General features: G+C 43.0%; 2 protein-coding genes across 2 annotated transcripts in view; one reads left to right on the top strand and one right to left on the bottom strand.

Moving 5' to 3' along the window:
• Nucleotides 1-761: 761 nt before the first annotated feature.
• LOC138971147 (phosphonopyruvate decarboxylase-like) overlaps nt 762-19,710 on the bottom strand; it is a 44,070-nt gene continuing 25,121 nt past the window's right edge. Inside the window, exons 7-11 of the mRNA XM_070343779.1 lie at nt 17,060-17,166; nt 15,618-15,728; nt 13,531-13,636; nt 11,213-11,413; nt 762-10,599 (exon numbers count right to left, since the gene is read on the bottom strand). Of these exons, the coding sequence (XP_070199880.1) occupies nt 10,423-10,599; nt 11,213-11,413; nt 13,531-13,636; nt 15,618-15,728; nt 17,060-17,166 (702 nt within the window). The 3' untranslated portion in view covers nt 762-10,422. The remainder of the gene's footprint in view (nt 10,600-11,212; nt 11,414-13,530; nt 13,637-15,617; nt 15,729-17,059; nt 17,167-19,710) is intronic.
• LOC138970176 (uncharacterized) lies at nt 5,744-8,336 on the top strand. Its single transcript, XM_070342668.1, has 2 exons — nt 5,744-6,902; nt 8,302-8,336. Exons 1-2 carry the CDS (start codon nt 5,744-5,746, stop codon nt 8,334-8,336), a joined length of 1,194 nt encoding a protein of 397 aa, XP_070198769.1.

Here is a 19,710-nt window from a genome sequence, read left to right as displayed (position 1 = left end):
TATAGTTTAGTTATCACATGGGGGGTCTCTTGCGCGTATGTAGGATAAAGAGACTTTCTTTGTCAACTCCTGAGAAACTCCATGAAGTCATCCTTGTTTTGGTGCGTAGTTCTCGAAGGTCGTCCCAGATCTGACCTTGCTCCTGTTCGAATCTTAATCTCCATCAGAACCGGTCCAGGCTGGCCCATCAGGCGCTTCATTCCCGCCTTGTTTCTTGTTCACAAAAGCACTAATAAAAAATTTGCTCCAGGGGCTTGCAACGTAGTACAATATATTACCTTACTGGGAGAATGCAAGTTTCCAGTACAAAAGACTTAACATTTCTTACATACTGCTTGACTAAAATCTTTACAAAAATTGACTATAATCTATACAAGAAACACTTAACAAGGGTAAAAGGAGAAACAGAATCCGTTAGTCGCCTCTTACGACATGCTGGGGAGCATCGGGTAAATTCTTCCCCCTAACCCGCAGGGGGGTATGGATGTATGTATGTGAGCAACTTTTTGATACATTGGCTACAAAAAAAAATCATTTTTTTCAGCTGTATAAGGGGTTCCACCTCCACAGTATGACCCCCCCCCCCCCCCCTGCACACACACACACACACACACACAAATGAGAGAAAAAAAAAGAAGCAAAGACAAACGTACACACCGCGACAAATTGGACACACTGCCACAGAATGCTGATTCTTTCTCGTACATATACATGTGCAAGTTGGCTGAGATTGCTGAAGTAAAGATACAAGAAACAGAAAATGGAAGGAAGAAGACTTTATTCAGATCATATACCGAAAGTAAAATTTAAATAAAAGAGGAAAAGGCACAGTCCTTCTAGTGAACAGTTTAGCTCACCATCATCAACATCCTGACTGCTTGCTGTGATGAGTCGGAATTTTTTTAATGATTCCTTGAAAGGCTACTATAGTGGCTTTTACAAAATTAATTAATTTTATAAAAATAATATCCAGATATCCACAGCGAGTATCAGGCCTAGCTGTTAATATTTGGTATGTGACTAAGTGGAGGGGTAGATATATCCCATGTAAAAGCCTTGCCAGATTAGACATTGACAAGAGATATAGAGAATACTACATGGCTTGCTGTGTCGTACCAGATTTACACGAGTTGTTTTTGAGTCACTTGAGAAAAAGTGACTCTATGTAATCGGTCAGTGTTAGTCTGTCCGGCCGGCCGTCTGGCCGGCCGGCCGTCCGTAGACACCACCTTAACGTTGGACTTTTCTCGGAAACTATCAAAGCGATCGGGCTCATATTTTGTTTAGTTGTGACCTCCAATGACCTCTACACTTTAACGATGGTTTCGTTGACCTTTGACCCTTTTCAAGGTCACAGGTCAGCGTCAAAGGAAAAATTAGACATTTTATATCTTTGACAAAGTTCATCGGATGTGATTGAAACTTTGTAGGATTATTCTTTACATCAAAGTATTTACATCTGTAGCCTTTTACGAACGTTATCAGAAAAACAAGGGAGATAACTAGCCTTTTCTGTTCGGCAACACACAACTTAACGTTGGGCTTTTCTCGGAAACTATAAAAGTGACCGGGCTCAAATTTTATGTGAACGTGACTCATTGTGTTGTGAATAGCAATTTCTTCCTGTCCATCTGATGCCTCATATAATATTCAGAACTGCGAAAGTGACTCGATCGAGCGTTTGCTCTTCTTGTTTTAAAATATTGAACTGCGAGCGAAAGCGAGCTGTTCACTATTTGAAAAAGCAACGAGTGAAAATCTGGTACGACACAGCAAGCCATGTAGTATTCTGTTTATCCTACATACTGTACTTACGTGTATTTTACTGAAAATGTCCTGCAGTCGAGGCAGCTAAATTGAAGACGCTTGTTTTGGAACCTAGATCTCTTCTAAAGTCTCGTGCAATCTATTACGTCAAAGTAAAGAAACGTCACTCTGAAAGTGTGGCGTGACGTGTTAGTTCTAAAGATTCATCGAGGGTAATTAGCGAGCGCAATTTTTTTTTCTATAATGACGTTTGTCTCGGCGACTTTGGCATCATAAACAGTGGAAAAATAGGTCCCTGCCAGACTTGCTTGACATGACCTCATTTACATGATATACACACGTGTGATTTGAACGATTATTATCTCACGGGTGTCTCTCTCACGTATGTAGAATAAAAGACTATCCCTCCACTTGGTCACATACCAAAAATGAATAGCATGGGTGCTCTCTGTGCACACTGGCATTTTTGGGGAGTTAATTTCTCAAAAAGCCACTTGTTGCATTGGGCGGGGATGTAGCTCAGTCGGTAGCGCGCTGGATTTGTATCCAGTTGGCCGCTGTCAGCGTGAGTTCGTCCCCACGTTCGGCGAGAGATTTATTTCTCAGAGTCAACTTTATTTGCAGACTCTCCTCGGTGTCTGAACACCCTCGTGTGTACACGCAAGCACAAGATCAAGTGCCCACGAAAAAGATCCTGTAATCCATGTCAGAGTTCGGTGGGTTATAGAAACACGAAAATATCCAGCATGCTTCCCCCGAAAGCGGCGTATGGCTGCCTAAATGGCGGGGTAAAAACGGTCATACAGGGGGTTCTACTGTACACGTAAAAGCCGTGGGAGTTTCAGCCCATGAACGAACAAACTAACAAACTTGTTGCATTTACAAAATTAATTCATCAAAATAATCCCACTCTGCACAGACCGGCACGGTTGGCCAAGTGGTAAGGCGTCCGCCCCGTGATCGGGAGGTCGTGGGTTCGAACCCCGGCCGGGTCATACCCAAGACTTTAAAATTGGCAATCTAGTGGCTGCTCCGCTTGGCGTCTGGCATTAGGGGGTTAGTGCTAGGACTGGTTGGTCCGGTGTCAGAATAATGTGACTGGGTGAGACACGAAGCCTGTGCTGCGACTTCTGTCTTGTGTGTGGCGCACGTTATATGTCAAAGCAGCACCGCCCTGATATGGCCCTCCGTGGTCGGCTGGGCGTTAAGCAAACAAACAAACAAACAAACAAACTCTGCACAGAGAGCACCCAGGTTGTTCGTTTTGGTATGTGACCAAGTGGCGGGATGGTTTTATCCCTTGCCAAAGCCTAATCTGGCAAGGCTTTTACATGGGATATGTCTACCCCTCCACTTCGTCACATACCAAATATTAACAGCCAGGGTACTCGCTGTGGATAGACCTGACACAGTGAGCTGATCTGTTTTCTAGTATATTTTTATATGTAAAATGTTAAAATTTTAATGTCTAATGTAAAGCGCCATGAGACTGCCATTTGGCGGTGAACAGCGCTATAAAAGAATGTTTTATTAATATTATTATTATATTGTGAGACACGATCATTTCTTACTGTATCAGACATTCTTCAAACAGCAACAGATATTTCTGAAGGCATCTTTACACACACAAGCTTTCCAAACAAAAAAAAACAAAAAAATTGGCAGATAAATAGGTACACTGTTTAAAATATGGAGATTATTAAAAGCCTGGTAAAGTCAGGCAAAGGGATGTAAGCAGTCTAAAAATGGACAAGAGTAAGTGAGAGTTGTGCGGAACCAATCGCCTGGCACCTGAAAGAATAACACGTATTGAAATGAAGAAAAGATTTTCATCATCAAAAAGTTGCATGTACATCTGATAAAGGTAAATCACCACACAATTGGACTGGGTGGCCGAGTGGTAACGCACTTGCGCTCAAAAGCGAGAGGTTGCGAGTTCGACCCTGGGTCAGGGCGTTAGCAATTTTCTCCCCCCTTTCCAAACCTAGGTGGTGGGTTCAAGTGCTAGTCTTTCGGATGAGACGAAAAACCGAGGTCCCTTCGTGTACACTACATTGGGGTGTGCACGTTAAAGATCCCACGATTGACAAAAGGGTCTTTCCTGGCAAAATTGTATAGGCATAGATAAAAAAAAAAATGTCCACCAAAACACCCGTGTGACTTGGAATAATAGGCCGTGAAAAGTAGGATATGCGCCGAAATCGCTGCGATCTGCTGGTCGATGTGAATGCGTGATGTATTGTGTGAAAAATTCCATCTCACACGGCATAAATAGATCCTTGAATCCGAGTCTGGAGATATGCGCGCGATATAAAACTTCATAAATCAAATCAAATCAATTAATGAACATAAAAAGGGCAAACAAATTTGAGCAAAAACCAATATTTATGGCAAAGAGGAAAAGTGCACACCTGAGCAACTCCACGTGTATCTTTATCTTGGAATGATACTGGAGAACAGCTTGGAGATCCCCAAGTACAGTGTATGATAGTTGTAAGTTTAAAGTAAACAAAAGGTTTTCTCAAAAAAAGGAAAAAGAGAGAGAACAGTACAAATGGCAGTTATCACACTAGTCCAACAGTCACTACAAAACTGAAGGAAAGAAAAGTCATGTTTGTTTGTTTGTTTATTTGTTGCTTAACGTCCAGCCGACTATGCAGAGCCATATCAGGACGAGAAAGGGGGGGATGAAGGGGGCCACTTGTCAAGCGATTCCTGTTTACAAATGCACTAACCCATTACTTGTGTCCCAGCAGGCTTTAGTAAAACTAAATTAATACCTACTGGAAGATTACCAGTTTCCAGTATGTTAAAATAGGCTTAACCTATCTACTGCTGGACTTACATCAGAACACTAACAGATTAAACTATACATGAATCGCGAGACAAGCGGCAAGAGAAGAGATTTTTAGAAAAAATACAGGTGAATGAGCAAGAAGGCAGAAAAAAGAAAAGAATTCATGAAGAAAAAGAGAGCATGACAGGAAAGAGGAACCAAAAATCTACCTAACAGCAAACTAGAAAGCTCCTGCGGTTCCAAAAACAGGAGGGGCCTTTAATTTCATAACCGCAGTGCCCCACTGCGGGAAGAAAAGTCATGACAATTCTCATTTTTGATTTGGGCAACTACATAAATAAATACTTTCTTAGTTTACATCAAGCTAGATTTGTTTAGCTGAATCCCTGCATATGGGGAAAAACGAGAAATAACACTTATGCTTTTAAGGTTCTTAAGGTGAGCACCTGCCACATACATTATTAAGTATATTTTATTACATATCATTAAAATATGTATCCAGCCAGCTTGTTGGTCTCCATGCCTTAATTCTACAGTTCACTAAGTGTAAAAGAAAACTGATATGGATATACCTTTCACATTAGTCTGCAATTTTACACATCACTTTAAAGGCAGCCTTTTAACATTATACCAACTGTTGCATAGTTTGGTTATCATGCAATTTCTTATTAATTATTTTTCCTCGTCTGCATTCGTGGGTTCTCTGTTCACTTGAACATTTTACCAATAGACTTTTACATGCATTTTTTCCCCTGTTGTTAAGACAATCATTTATTGCACACTAGGAATGTTTTGGACCTAAAGTCATGGAAGCTAACTTAGCTTACAATACAAATCTAAATAAAAATGCTTAACAATTGCCTAAATGGGATACATGTATCACACATTGTTTAACTGGGTATACCCTCTTAAAATACCATTCTTCATCCTTCACCAGCTTATTACAATGTACAATGGGAGATTGGATCAGCAAAAAAAAAAAGACAACATTAATATAAAAACAAGACTGTAGCCACCTGCTTCTCCCTCTCCAATTCCAAAGAGACCCTCCAACTGACCATCAACAACCAGGCAATACCACATGAAGACACCCCTCTAGGTATCAAGCTAGACAAGAAACTCACCTGGAACCCACACATCAAAGAGGCGGAGAAGAGGGCTACGAGAAGACTCTCCATCATGAAGAAACTGGCTGGCACAAAGTGGGGAGCCAGCAGCAACATCCTCAGACAGGTGTATACGGGACACGTCCGCCCTGTGATGGAGTATGGAGCAGCAGCCTGGGCCACAGCTGTGAAGAGCAACACCAGCCGGCTCAACAAAGTGCAGAACGCAAGCATGCGCATCATCACAGGGGGACTGAAAACTACGCCCATACACGCCCTTGAAGCCACCACCAGACTCCCTTCCCTGGACCACCGACAAGAAGAGAAGGTCATCGTGCAGTACGAGAAGCTGCAACGACTCCCCTCTCACCCAGCACACCAGCACACCCAACAGCTGACGAAGAACAGGCTGAAAAGAAGCAGTTTCAACCATCTGGCCAAGCAGCTAGAGAGAACCCAAACCAGCTTCCTACCACACATCCCTGAAGAACAAGAGCCCCTCCAAGACGCTGAAGAGTGGAACAGCCAGCTCAGCAAGGTGCTCTTTGTTACTGACATGCCAGGAGTGACCAGCAAGAGAGAGCAGCAGGACGCAGTCCTCAAGAACCTCACGCTGGAGATGATGCACCAGGACTACAACGCCTCAGTATGGACTCATATCTACACTGACGGGTCCTCAGATGGTGCCATCAAAAACGGAGGAAGCGGGATCCTGGTACGCTACCCAGACGGACACACCCTTTCAAGATCCTTGCCTGCCGGAGAGCTGTCATCCAACTACCGGGCAGAACTCACCGCTCTCAGAGAAGCAGTTAGCCTGGTCAGCGAACACCCACCCTCTCACGCCGTCTTCCTGACCGACTGCAGATCCGCCGTCCAAAGCCTGCAGTCGCCCAAAGAGCAGCTGGAACGAGACACCCAGCGTCTCCTTTGTACTCTCTCCCAGAGCACAAACGTCGCTGTCCAGTGGATCCCTGCTCACTGTGGCCTCTCAGTGAACGAGGAAGTGGACAGACTGGCCAAGACTGTCAGCCATCTGGAGCAGACAAGACCAACAGTCTCTTACAGTAAAGCCAAAACCCTGGTGAAAAGACACTACCAAACCACCTGGAATGCCCAACACAGCCTGCCATCTGATGATCAGATGCCCAACCTACAGCGCCATCAGCAGACCATCCTCTTCCGCCTACGGACTGGACACTGTCGACTGCGTGCCCACATGCACCGCCTTGGTCTGTCGCACACACCGAACTGCCCGTACGAAACAGGCCCACAGACCCTGGAGCACATCCTGCAGACCTGCCCGCTCCACCAGGAAGCCAGAACAGATCACTGGCCCCAAGGTGCCACACTGCAGGAGCAACTCTGGGGCACCAAAAACTCCCTGATCCTGACCACCGGCTTTATTCAAGCTACAAAACTTGAAGTCTGACCTGAGGCGAAAAATCCTGGAACGCCGAAGAAGAAGAAGATATAAAAACATCATAAAATACAACAATCACAGGTAAAAGCAGAGCTACAAGAATAAGACAATAAACTTTAAACCAGCAGCACATGTGTACATATACTGAAAACATGATATGATCTGTAATTAAATGTTAAGAAATTAAAAACATAATATAAATAAATTGTAAATATTAGGTCAATTTTTCTTAATGTAGGATCTGAGTTTAAACATGCATTCAAATAAAGAATAACAGTCTTGATTTCAATATAAACATTTTCACGTGAAACACTGAATTGTCTTAATAAACGATGACGGCATAGGAAAACGTTTTACCTGTTTCATACCAAACGACCAAACTTTTTGTCAAATGATTTTCAACAGATACCAATAACACATTACATGCATACATTTAATCAACAATGAATATGCGAAAACAGCCCAGCTACAACAAACAACCTGCAACAAAATGTTTAGTGTACTGTCTACTGATCATTTTATGCATGAACTGCTGCCATGTTTGAACAACAAAAACAAAGAACAAATGAATACATACTAAACATGTTCTCGCAGAGACACATGTAGGATCCTTATCACCAAGATAACAAAATTTTCATCTAAAAAAAAAGGTTAATGGTCAAAACTGACATAAATTAAATTTGTGAAGAATATATACATGTAGTACATATAATACATATATGAATACACACTTAGACAGAATGGAGAACATGAGTTGACAAATGGTTGACAAATAGTAAATGAGATTTTCTTTACCCAATAAACTTGTAGAAGCAGTATTTGAAGTGATATGAACAGTAATAAATATTCTACATGTTAAATCCAAATAAAATTACACCCAAAAAATATTTATGCACAAAAGATATATTTGAGCTCTACCAGGATTTAGAGGTTACTAATTTCATGTCTTTCATTGTTTTTGCCAATAAAAAGCTTTTGAATAGTTTTGACTTCAAAGAGTAAAATACAGCGTGAGACCAAAAAGAGCATTAGCCTCTTCAGGCAAAAAGCTGAGTGCAATACATATGAATTTCAAAGGCACATGAAAGGCTCATGACACAGGTTAACTTTATGAGTGTATTGCATAGTACTACCATGCAGTTAGATGGCTGTTCAATGCACACGTAGAAAAGGGAAATAAAGTTCAAAATCATGTTGGCATCTTTCAGAAACAGTTACTGTGAAAGCAATGCTGCAATGTTGACAAAATGCCCTGATGTAGATTCGAAAAAAATGTACATACATGCTCAGGTTCACTGGCATTATCAAGATAATAAATTAATGTAAGTGTACATCAAGATTTTCAATGTTCACACCATATGGACATGGCAAAATCGAAAATTTCAATAATAAATTTTGATTTAATTAATATACTTACCCAACTCACATAGAGCATTAACTTCAGTTTATTCACCACTTTAGCGACCGAGCTACTCGGACGTGTTTTCAACAGTTTCTGCTTCTATGCGGCGTTTGGTGAGATCGTTTCTAATCTTTCACGCATTTCTGTGTTCATAATTTTTTATAGTATAGTCCGTTTTGCATTTTGCATAACGCAGACTAACTCAGCTATGTCTGACAAGGAAAAGAAAAGGCCAGGCTCTAGGCAGATAGTAGCTGAGTCGCCCGCTAAGAAAGCACAGAAGAAAGATAAACTTAAACCTAAGGTTTTCGAACCCGAATCTCAAAATTCTTTCTTGGTCGAGATTGACGATCCCAAAAGCGCCATGTTCAGGTTCACTGGCATTATCAAGATAATAAATTAATGTAAGCGTACATCAAGATTTGCAATGTTCACACCATAAGGACATGGCAAAATTGCAGTCAAATGATCAATCACCAACATCATGAATATAACAAGAAGGGCAAAGCCCATACGACTCACATGCTTGACCTTGACCTTTACATGACCTTGACCTTCAGCTAAACCTAGCAATGACATACACTAAGAACTGCTTTACACATTTTTCCTACCAAAATACATGTGACCTTGACCCAAGGTCAAGGTCATCCAAGGTCATGCAACACAAAGCTGTTAATTCAAGACATAGGAAGTACAATGGTGCTTATTGGCTCTTTCTACCATGAGATATGGTCACTTTTAGTGGTTCACTACCTTATTTTGGTCACATTTCATAAGGGTCAAAGTGACCTTGACCTTGATCATATGTCTTCTCCGTTCAGGAATTTTCCAGAAATGCTACGTCACTGCTGACACACAAATAGCAGCCAATGGCTTGGAAGGATACCTCATTCTCATGAATAAACATAAATGGTGACGTGGTTTTGCGTCTGAAGGCTATTTTCGGCCTTCGCGACAGGGTAGGGGAGAGAAATCTCGACTCATCAAAATGGCTAACGGTGACAGTCGACCGGGCCCTAGTAGGGAAAAACAAAGCCGGACTGACGCTACAGGCGGTGCAAATGATTATGGATACTGACAGGGGAAGGAGGAGATCTTCTTTCGTACGATTCGTTGGAAACAGGTAGATGACAGTGATTATAATCCTTTCTTGGAGCAAGCAAAACAGCCACCTGTGTTTGATCCACAGGCACCGGAAGATGCGCCGGACTGATTTTTCAAAAGTTCATATTTAAACATCATTATAAGCCAAACTAATTATTATTTCCATGATTAGACACTAAAAAGAGATTCTTGGTTCAATTTCCTTTAAAAATAACATAGGTTTCACTTACCTACCTACTGCCAGTTTGGAGCTAGAATTTTTTGTGAATTATTACACCCTGAACTCCAATATTCCCTGGCAGTCAGGAATGCACATACTCAAGTTTTGATTGGCAGTGAAAGGGTTAATGACTGCATAAACATTGCACAATTGCAACATTGAAAATTTGCACAACATGTGTTGAACACTTGCATCATTGCTACAGTTAATCTAAAAAGCAAAACAACTTTAAATCATGTGTTGAACACTTGGATCATTGCTACAGTTAATTTAAAAAGCAAAACACCAGACAGTTAGAAAGCTTAATGTTTAAATGATAGCTTCTTTTGTATTGGCATGACTATACTTACTGTGGCATCAACATACTCAATCTCAGGTAAAACCCAACCCTTAAACCTGAATATGAACAATGTTTACTGACCAACTAGCAGTTGAAAGAAAAAAGGGCACATCATGAAGCCAGAGTTATAATCTTTGACCAGCCTGGGTTCTGTCCCCTTAGTTAGTTGTGGGGGGGGGGGGGGGGGGGGATGACGCGGTCATGGCAGAAAATGCATATACTGGGAAATCACATTCCAACCGTCTACTAAACTTCCCGTATCATCAACTCCTGACAAACTCCATGAATTCATCCTTGTTTTGGAATGTGGTCCTCGTAGGTCGTCCTAGATCTGACCTTGACCCCGTTCGAATCTTGACCTCCATCAGAACCGGTCCAGGCTGGCCCATCAGGCGCTTCATCCCCGCCTCAATCTCCTCCTCCGTGCTCACGCAAAAAGTCTGAAGCAGAAATATAGCTGTGTAAAGAATCCAGAGAATCCAGAGGTTTAACCGTAAGGGCGTTAACCAACATTTATCATCAATCCAGAGAACATTTCACATCTGAGAGAACAGTTAGCAGCAGTGATCTTTGAGCTCACACAGCGAACAGCCCTTGTTTCCAATAAACGTTTTAGTCATTTGATGTGGACTAACTTAAAATAATTGCAGGGTAGTTAGGGCCAAAAGAAGATTGCCAGACCACTTTGGTTTTGCGCCAAACAACTTAGAGACTTCTTCAGATCACCACGGGAAAGCATGTACATGCAAGACATTCTTTTTCTTCTTCTTCTGTGTTCCCGTGTGCAAGACCAGAACATCAGCTCATACATGTAACCTAAAAACCAAAAGTCCAGGTTTGATTAACAGTTGGTCATCCACCTACAGCTGTAAAGCTCTCTGGCATCACTATCATTAGAGACTTTACAAGAGACCTCAGTGATAACAGAATAAATCTTCCTAAAATAAAAAAGCCCTCGAGTTCATAATTTAAACAATGAAAATTTGCCTGTACAGTATTAACGTATCAAATTCTAAAATAGATCTTCTAAAATGTTGAAAAAGTTTCACTCACTTTGTTATATCCGCAGGCTCGGGCAATATCAGTGATGGAAAAGGTGTGGTGACAGCTGGCGTGCGTTGGCTGTCCTCCCACCGAGTCATGGGCACCGTTATTGAAGACAACATGGTGAAAATTCGGAGGGCCGCGCTGGCCAATGGTTGCCAAGGTACCCATGTGCATTAGCACGGCCCCGTCACCATCCAGAGCAACCACCTGTCATGTTGAGAATATATGATCTAAAGTTTATCTCTATCAAGAGCAACTACCTGTCATGTTAAAAGTTATTTACATTTTGCAGAAACTGTGTTAACCCTTAGGCTGGTTGTCGCGACATATGTCACGCTACTTTACGTATACTGTCACCTGGTTGTCACGACATATGTCGCGCTACTGGCTCAGTCTGTTTGGTCGGTTCCGATTACCTCCCATGGATGCGAAAACCTATATGACCATTTTTTATATTTAGTCAAGTTTTGACTAAATATTTTAACATCGAGGGGGAATCGAAACGAGGGTATCTATATATATATACGACTTGTGTCTGTGTGTGTGTGTGTGTGTGTGTGTGTGTGTGATTGATCGCCATGCACGGCCAAAGTTCTCGATGGATCTGCTTCAAATTTGGTGGGCTTATTGACAGAGACCCCGGACACAACCTGATCGATGAGATATTTCAACACGTGCTCTCAGCGCGCAGCGCTGAACCGATTTTCGTTTTTCACTGCACGTTACTATTTTTAGATCTCCCTTCCTTCGTGCGCTGGCGTCAATCGATATTCCCGTTTGTACGTTTATATTTAGAAGGTCACTGCACGTTACTATTTTTAGATCTCCCTTCCTTCGTGCGCCGGCGATGCCGGCGTACACCCGGCAAAGCCGGGTCCCCGGCGACGGCCGGGTATTCGGCTCTACTTCTTCCCGGCGAAGCGGGTAATCATCTAGTAGTGTATGTGTGTCTGTGCGTGTGTGTGTGTGTGTGTGTGTGTGTGTGTGTGTGTAGAGCGATTCAGACTAAACTACTGGACCGATCTTTATGAAATTTGACATGAGAGTTCCTGGGTATGAAATCCCCGAACGTTTTTTTCATTTTTTTGATAAATGTCTTTGATGACGTCATATCCGGCTTTTCGTGAAAGTTGAGGCGGCACTGTCACGCCCTCATTTTTCAACCAAATTGGTTGAAATTTTGGTCAAGTAATCTTCGACGAAGCCCGGGGTTCGGTATTGCATTTCAGCTTGGTGGCTTAAAAATTAATTAATGACTTTGGTCATTAAAAATCTGAAAATTGTAAAAAAAATTAAAAATTTATAAAACGATCCAAATTTACGTTTATCTTATTCTCCATCATTTGCTGATTCCAAAAACATATAAATATGTTATATTCGGATTAAAAACAAGCTCTGAAAATTAAATATATAAAAATTATTATCAAAATTTTTTTTTCGAAATCGTTTTAAAAACCCTTTCATCTTATTCCTTGTCGGTTCCTGATTCCAAAAACATATAGATATGATATGTTTGGATTAAAAACACGCTCAGAAAGTTAAAACGAAGAGAGGTACAGAAAAGCGTGCTATGCAGCATAGCGTAACCACTACCCCGCTCTTCTTGTCAATTTCACTGCCTATGCCGTGAGCGGTGGACCACGAGTATACGGTCTTGCTGCGTTGCATTGCGTTCAGTTTCATTCTGTGAGTTCGACAGCTACTTGACTAAATATTGTATTTTCGCCTTACGCGACTTGTCTTTATTTTTCTCTCTGTTAATTCACCAGTGGCTATGTAACATGTGTTACAGAATTGCACCAGTGTAAGCCTAAGGGTTAAATGTAGGCAGCTCTGCTCTGTCTGGAGCATTGACTTTGTTTTGATTTGATTTTTTGTTTCATTTTGATGACATTATTGTCCCATCGCTGGGAAAGTGGGGTTGCTTCCTCCCAGTTAAAAGCTAGCAGCAACAGGGTCGCGCGCGCTACCCAGGTGGGTGGGTGTGTGTGTATTCAAAATCTGACCACTGCATGCACAAACTACATGACAGCACTGATCTAAAAAGAATTCTTAGATCAATGCATGGCAGTCGAACAAGTACATGAACCCTGTACTAATGTAAACAGAGTTATACCCCCTATCGATTGAGGATACATGGCTTTTCAACTTTCTAGTGGCTGCTGATTCAAGATCGGATTTAACAATGGCATAACACATCAATGCTCCAAAGGCTCCCTTTCCAATGCTCCAAATAATCCACATTAAAATGTGACAGATGTTTGAAAATGTATGTGTGAATGGTGCAAGGCATGTCCCCAAGGTTAACTTTGTATTACACCCACCTTTCTGTCTGGTTTGTTGAGAGCGATGGTAAGTGCTATGCAGCTAGCATGACCCATGGCACCCACCGTCAGAAACTCTTGTTTGTGCCCCATCTGGTTCTTCTCTCTGATTTGGGAGAAAAAATAAACATTGTTAAATGTTGTAAAGGCCAAGATACACGATCGGTTTCGCACGTACGTTTGAGGCGGACGGGTCAGACCTGATCGTCTCAGAGGAACGGAACGTTTGCCACACCATGCTCCTGAGATGTACGAGGTGAAGGTCGTTTTACCCCACATTTGACTTGGAAGTCTGCTGCATGAACAGCAGGAACAGGTCTCGATGTTGCTGGTTTTTGTAGTTTTTACTTTCATGGTTCCATAGATTCCAACTAGTTGCCAAGATTCAGGTTGATAAGATATTTCGATTCCGAATCGGCAAGTTTTGACGCTTCTTCTTCTTTTCTTTTCGATCGCCGATCACACTTGGAGTCCAGATCTTGAGATATAATTAGTGGTCTTCTGCAGCGCAGCCACTGGCCCGTACAGCTTGTTGTGCAGGGACTCCGGCAATGGCCAGATTTCCTCTCTCAGCACCTGGTGGTTCCTGCAGTCTCGTAGGATGTGGGGCGTGTCCTGCTCTGCTTCTCCACAGGAACACATGGGATAGGGCACAACATGCAGCTTCCCGTGGAGATGCTGGTTAAGTCTGTTGTGTCCCATTCTCAGGCGGAAGATGACCACCTGCTGTGGTCTGGATAGCAGGTGGTAGCTGTCCTGTGGCTGGGGCGTCCTGTGCAGAGACTTAATGATGGTCTTCATCTCTGTCAGGCTCACAGGGTTGTTCTCTTGCTCATCTTCTGCACCCAGCTTTGCCATCCTGTCAGCTTCTTCGTTTCCTTGTACACCACAGTGGGAGGGGATCCATTGCAGTACTGTCCTCAGGCTCTTGATGTTGTGTAGAGCGTGTTCCAGCTGAGGCAGTTTGCTACTGGTCATTGCTTGTAGTACTGACAGAGCGTCAGTCAGGAAGACCACCTGGTTGTCATGGTTGACTCTGTCGTTGATGGTGCATGCTGCATGGATCAGTGCTTGTACCTCAGCTCTGTAGTTTGTACAGTGGAGGCCTGTTGGTATAGCCTCTGCTTGCCTCTCTCCACTGGGGTACTGGACATACACCCCCGATCCTCCATTTTTGACGGCCTCTGTGGCTGACCCATCAGTATACACCCGTATCAGTTTTGACGCTGAACTGACCGTCATTTTCAAAGTGGGTGTCGACTGAAAGACGTGCGCTCATTGGCTGGAGGATGCTTACCATCTGTTCGGAATAGATCCAGCTGTATTATGAACGGACGGGCCGAGGCGGATGCTGTCAAGCGTGTGAGACATACGGTTCAGATGCCACACGATCGGTTTGTGGTGAGTTTCGGGCGGTCGATCTCAAACGTACGGGCGAAACCGATCGTGTATCTTGGCCTTAACAGATCTATGTGACAAAATGCAGAACACTCCAGAAATAAGAAAACAATCCATATTTAAACAATAACATCTGCCTGAAAAGTCAATTAAAGTCAATGCTTTCCATTGTTTTTGATTTTGGTGTGAAACATCATAATAATTTCCAAACTGATAATGAAAGTCGTTTGTTCATTTTAATGTTTCATAGTCCACATAGCCAAACTAAACCCCCCGCGGGTTAGGGGGAAGAATTTACCCGATGCTCCCCAGCATGTCGTAAGAGGCGACTAACAGATTCTGTTTCTCCTTTTACCCTTGTTAAGTGTTTCTTGTATAGAATATAGTCAATTTTTGTAAAGATTTTAGTCAAGCAGTATGTTAAGTCCTTTGTACTGGAAACTTGCATTCTCCCAGTAAGGTAATACATTGTACTACGTTGCAAGCCCCTGGAGCAAATTTTTGATTAGTGCTTTTGTGAACAAGAAACAATTGACAAGTGGCTCTATCCCATCTCCCCCCTTTCCCCGTCGCGATATAACCTTTGTGGTTGAAAACGACGTTAAACACCAAATATCTGAGAGTGCTTGCTTCCCTTTGTTTCTTTAATTAGATCTTATCAGCTCTGCCTCTCTTTGTTTTAGACACACCTGTACTCAAACAGTTCCCTGGACAGCATGCCTGTAGAGCTAACAATAGCGTCAGTGGGTGACAGACAGCTGATAACTTTCCCCAAAGCCTCTTCACGTCGTAGAGGGAACCTGTAGGAAACACACAAAATAACAAACAGATTTCATACTAAGATGCTCGATGTACTTTCTTCAGCAAATTCTGCTAAAATGGTCATGCAAGTGCAATTTTATGAAAGTTTAAGGCAGTCATTAACACACACACACACACACACACACCCCCCCCCCCCCCCCCGAACCCCTCAATCCCAATGCGACAAACACATGTGGCCACTGATCAGTGGTGGACAGCGATCATGGTAGCAAAGAACAGTCATGAGCTCTTGTGAGCATATTTTCTGAAAACACAATTATCCAGCTGACACTGCACAAGGGAGCCCATCATTCACTGTCTTCTTCTTCGTCGTTCACTAGAAATTGATTTGTCTCCATCATTTTGTGATTTGCGTGATGCAGCGCTTTTTGGCACCCAGGGGGTCCCGCATCTCCGACTTCGGCCTTGGACGTTGGTCAGGGGTCCCTCCCCTAGACCAATTGCCTTCCTGGGCTGGTGAGCTTGGTCTGCCCGTGGTTCTATTTCGGAGTTTTCCTTCTCCTAGACTGGTTACCTGCCAGGGTTGACGAGTCCAGTCTAACCGTATCATTCACTGTGATGTCATGATTGCTAGTTTCAGTCCACTGACCAGCCGCACGTGTTCACTTCAGTCACTGAGGTCCAGCAGACACTGCACAAGGGAGCCCATCATTCACTGTGATGTCATGATTGCTAGTTTCAGTCCACTGACCAGCCGCACGTGTTCACTTCAGTCACTGAGGTCCAGCAGATACTGCACAACGGAGCCCATCATTCACTGTGATGTCATGATTGCTAGTTTCAGTCCACTGACCAGCCGCACGTGTTCACTTCATTCACTGAGGTCCAGCAGACACTGCACAACGGAGCCCATCATTCACTGTGATGTCATGATTGCTAGTTTCAGTCCACTGACCAGCCGCACGTGTTCATTTCAGTCACTGAGGTGCATCTCTTCCACAACCCATAAAACCCCTTTTTTAACCAAAATATGACACTTTACACAGATCGAGACAGTCATTGTTCTCCCAGACCGAGCTAGCGGTCGACGTGAACAATAACTGTCAGGATTTGTGTTCAATGGCATATTTTGCTCAAAATACAAACAGCATTTATGTATCGATCCATTTTGTTGAAATTTCTTTTATCTTTCACAATTGAAAACACACCAACATGCACTCCTTTTTATTCTTGGACAGCCGCATGAAATGGACTTTTTAGTCTGCCTCTGATGTCACATGGCCCAAAGAAAGGAAATCCAGTGTTCAATCCATACATAAAGTTATGTCCAAACATGATCTATTCAGACAACATGCACAATAGTTCTTACTGAGGGGGCTCAGGGGGCAGCTTGCATGTGTCGAATGTCTTTGCCTTGACCAGCAGTCCGAACGGAGCTTTCTTCTCCTCAAAGTGCTGCTTGGCCTCATGCAGGATCTACAAGCAATAAACAGAGAGTCAAGAGTGCAAATCTGAAGACTTCAACAGTAGAACCCCCCTAAATCTGAAGACTTCTACAGTGAAACCCCCCTAAATCTGAAGACTTCTACACTGGAACCCCCCTAAATCTGAGTATTACTACACTGGAACCCCCCTAAATCTGAGTATTACTACAGTGGAACCCCCCTAAATCTGAAGACTTCTACAGTGGAACCCCCCTAAATCTGAAGACTTCTACAGTGGGAACCCCCTAAATCTGAAGACTTCTACAGTGGAACCCCCCTAAATCTGAAGACTTCTACAGTAGAACCCCCCTAAATCTGAAGACTTCTACAGTGGGAACCCCCCTAAATCTGAAGACTTCTACAGTGAAACCCCCCTAAATCTGTAGACTTCTACAGTGGGAACCCCCCTAAATCTAAAGACTTCTACAGTGGAACCCCCCAAAATCTAAAGACATCAACAGTAAAATCCCCCTAAATCTAAAGACTTCTACAGTGGAACCCCCCTAAATCTAAAGACTTCTACAGTAGAACCCCCCATAAATCTGAAGACTTCTACAGTGGGAACCCCCCTAAATCTGAAGACTTCTACAGTGGAACCCCCTAAATCTGAAGACTTCTACAGTGAAACCCCCCTAAATCTGAAGACTTCTACAGTGGAACCCCCCTAAATCTGAGTATTGCTACAGTGAAACCCCCCTAAATCTGAAGACTTCTACAGTGGAACCCCCCTAAATCTGAAGACTTCTACAGTGGGAACCCCCCTAAATCTGAAGACTTCTACAGTAGAACCCCCCTAAATCTAAAGACTTCTACAGTAGAACCCCCCTAAATCTGAAGACTTCTACAGTGGAACCCCCCTAAATCTGAAGACTTCTACAGTAGAACCCCCCTAAATCTGAAGACTTCTACAGTAGAACCCCCCTAAATCTAAAGACTTCTACAGTAGAACCCCCCTAAATCTGAAGACTTCTACAGTAGAACCCCCCTAAATCTGAAGACTTCTACAGTAGAACCCCCCTAAATCTGAAGACTTCTACAGTGAAACCCCCCTAAATCTAAAGACTTCTACAGTAGAACCCCCCTAAATCTGAAGACTTCTACAGTGGAACCCCCCTAAATCTGAAGACTTCTACAGTAGAACCCCCCTAAATCTGAAGACTTCTACAGTGGAACCCCACTAAATTTGAAGACTTCTACAGTGGAACCCCCTAAATCTGAAGACTTCTACAGTAGAACCCCCTAAATCTGAAGACTTCTACAGTGGAACCCCCCTAAATCTGAAGACTTCTACAGTAGAACCCCCTAAATCTGAAGACTTCTACAGTGGAAGCCCCCTAAATCTGAAGACTTCTACAGTAGAACCCCCCTAAATCTAAAGACTTCTACAGTAGAACCCCCCTAAATCTGAAGACTTCTACAGTAGAACCCCCCTAAATCTGAAGACTTCTACAGTGGAACCCCACTAAATCTAAAGACTTCTACAGTGGAACCCCCCTAAATCTGAAGACTTCTACAGTGGAACCCCCCTAAATCTGAAGACTTCTACAGTGGGAACCCCCCTAAATCTAAAGACTTCTACAGTGGAAGCCCCCTAAATCTGAAGACTTCTACAGTAGAACCCCCCTAAATCTGAAGACTTCTACAGTGGAACCCCCCTAAATCTGAAGACCTCTACAGTAGAACCCCCCTAAATCTGAAGACTTCTACAGTGGAACCCCCCTAAATCTGAAGACTTCTACAGTGGAACCCCCCTAAATCTGAAGACTTCTACAGTGAAACCCCCCTAAATCTGAAGACTTCTACAGTGAAACCCCCCTAAATCTAAAGACTTCTACAGTGGGAACCCCCCTAAATCTGAAGACTTCTACAGTGGAACCCCCCTAAATCTAAAGACTTCAACAGTAGAACCCCCCTAAATCTGAAGACTTCTACAGTGGAACCCCCCTAAATCTGAAGACTTCTACAGTGGGAACCCCCCTAAATCTAAAGACTTCTACAGTGGAACCCCCCTAAATCTGAAGACTTCTACAGTGGGAACCCCCCTAAATCTGAAGACTTCTACAGTGGAACCCCCCTAAATCTGAAGACTTCTACAGTGAAACCCCCCTAAATCTAAAGACTTCTACAGTGGAACCCCCCTAAATCTGAAGACTTCTACAGTGGAACCCCCCTAAATCTAAAGACTTCTACAGTGGAACCCCCCTAAATCGGAAGACTTCTACAGTGAAACCCACCTAAATCTGAAGACTTCTACAGTGGAACCCCCCTAAATCTAAAGACTTCTACAGTAGAACCCCCCTAAATCTGAAGACTTCTACAGTGAAACCCCCCTAAATCTAAAGACTTCTACAGTAGAACCCCCCTAAATCTAAAGACATCAACAGTAAAATCCCCCTAAATCTAAAGACTTCTACAGTGGAACCCCCCTAAATCTAAAGACTTCTACAGTGAAACCCCCCTAAATCTGAAGACTTCTACAGTGAAACCCCCCTAAATCTAAAGACTTCTACAGTGGAACCCCCTAAATCTAAAGACT

Source organism: Littorina saxatilis, linkage group LG7 (genome assembly GCF_037325665.1).
Source record: "Littorina saxatilis isolate snail1 linkage group LG7, US_GU_Lsax_2.0, whole genome shotgun sequence".
Taxonomy (NCBI): Eukaryota; Metazoa; Mollusca; class Gastropoda; order Littorinimorpha; family Littorinidae; genus Littorina; species Littorina saxatilis.
The sequence above is the reverse complement of the archived record's forward strand: the minus strand, read 5'-3'. Positions and strand labels throughout refer to the sequence as shown.

What these genes read in the sequence shown, in the direction of transcription:
- LOC138970176 (XM_070342668.1), top strand. Translation starts at nt 5,744, where the DNA reads ATGAAGAAACTGGCTGGCACAAAGTGGGGAGCCAGCAGCAACATCCTC. An exon ending in TGCCCACATGCACCGCCTTG is followed by an intron (nt 6,903 to 8,301) that starts GTCTGTCGCACA and finishes GGCATCTTTCAG; the next exon opens with AAACAGTTACTGTGAAAGCA.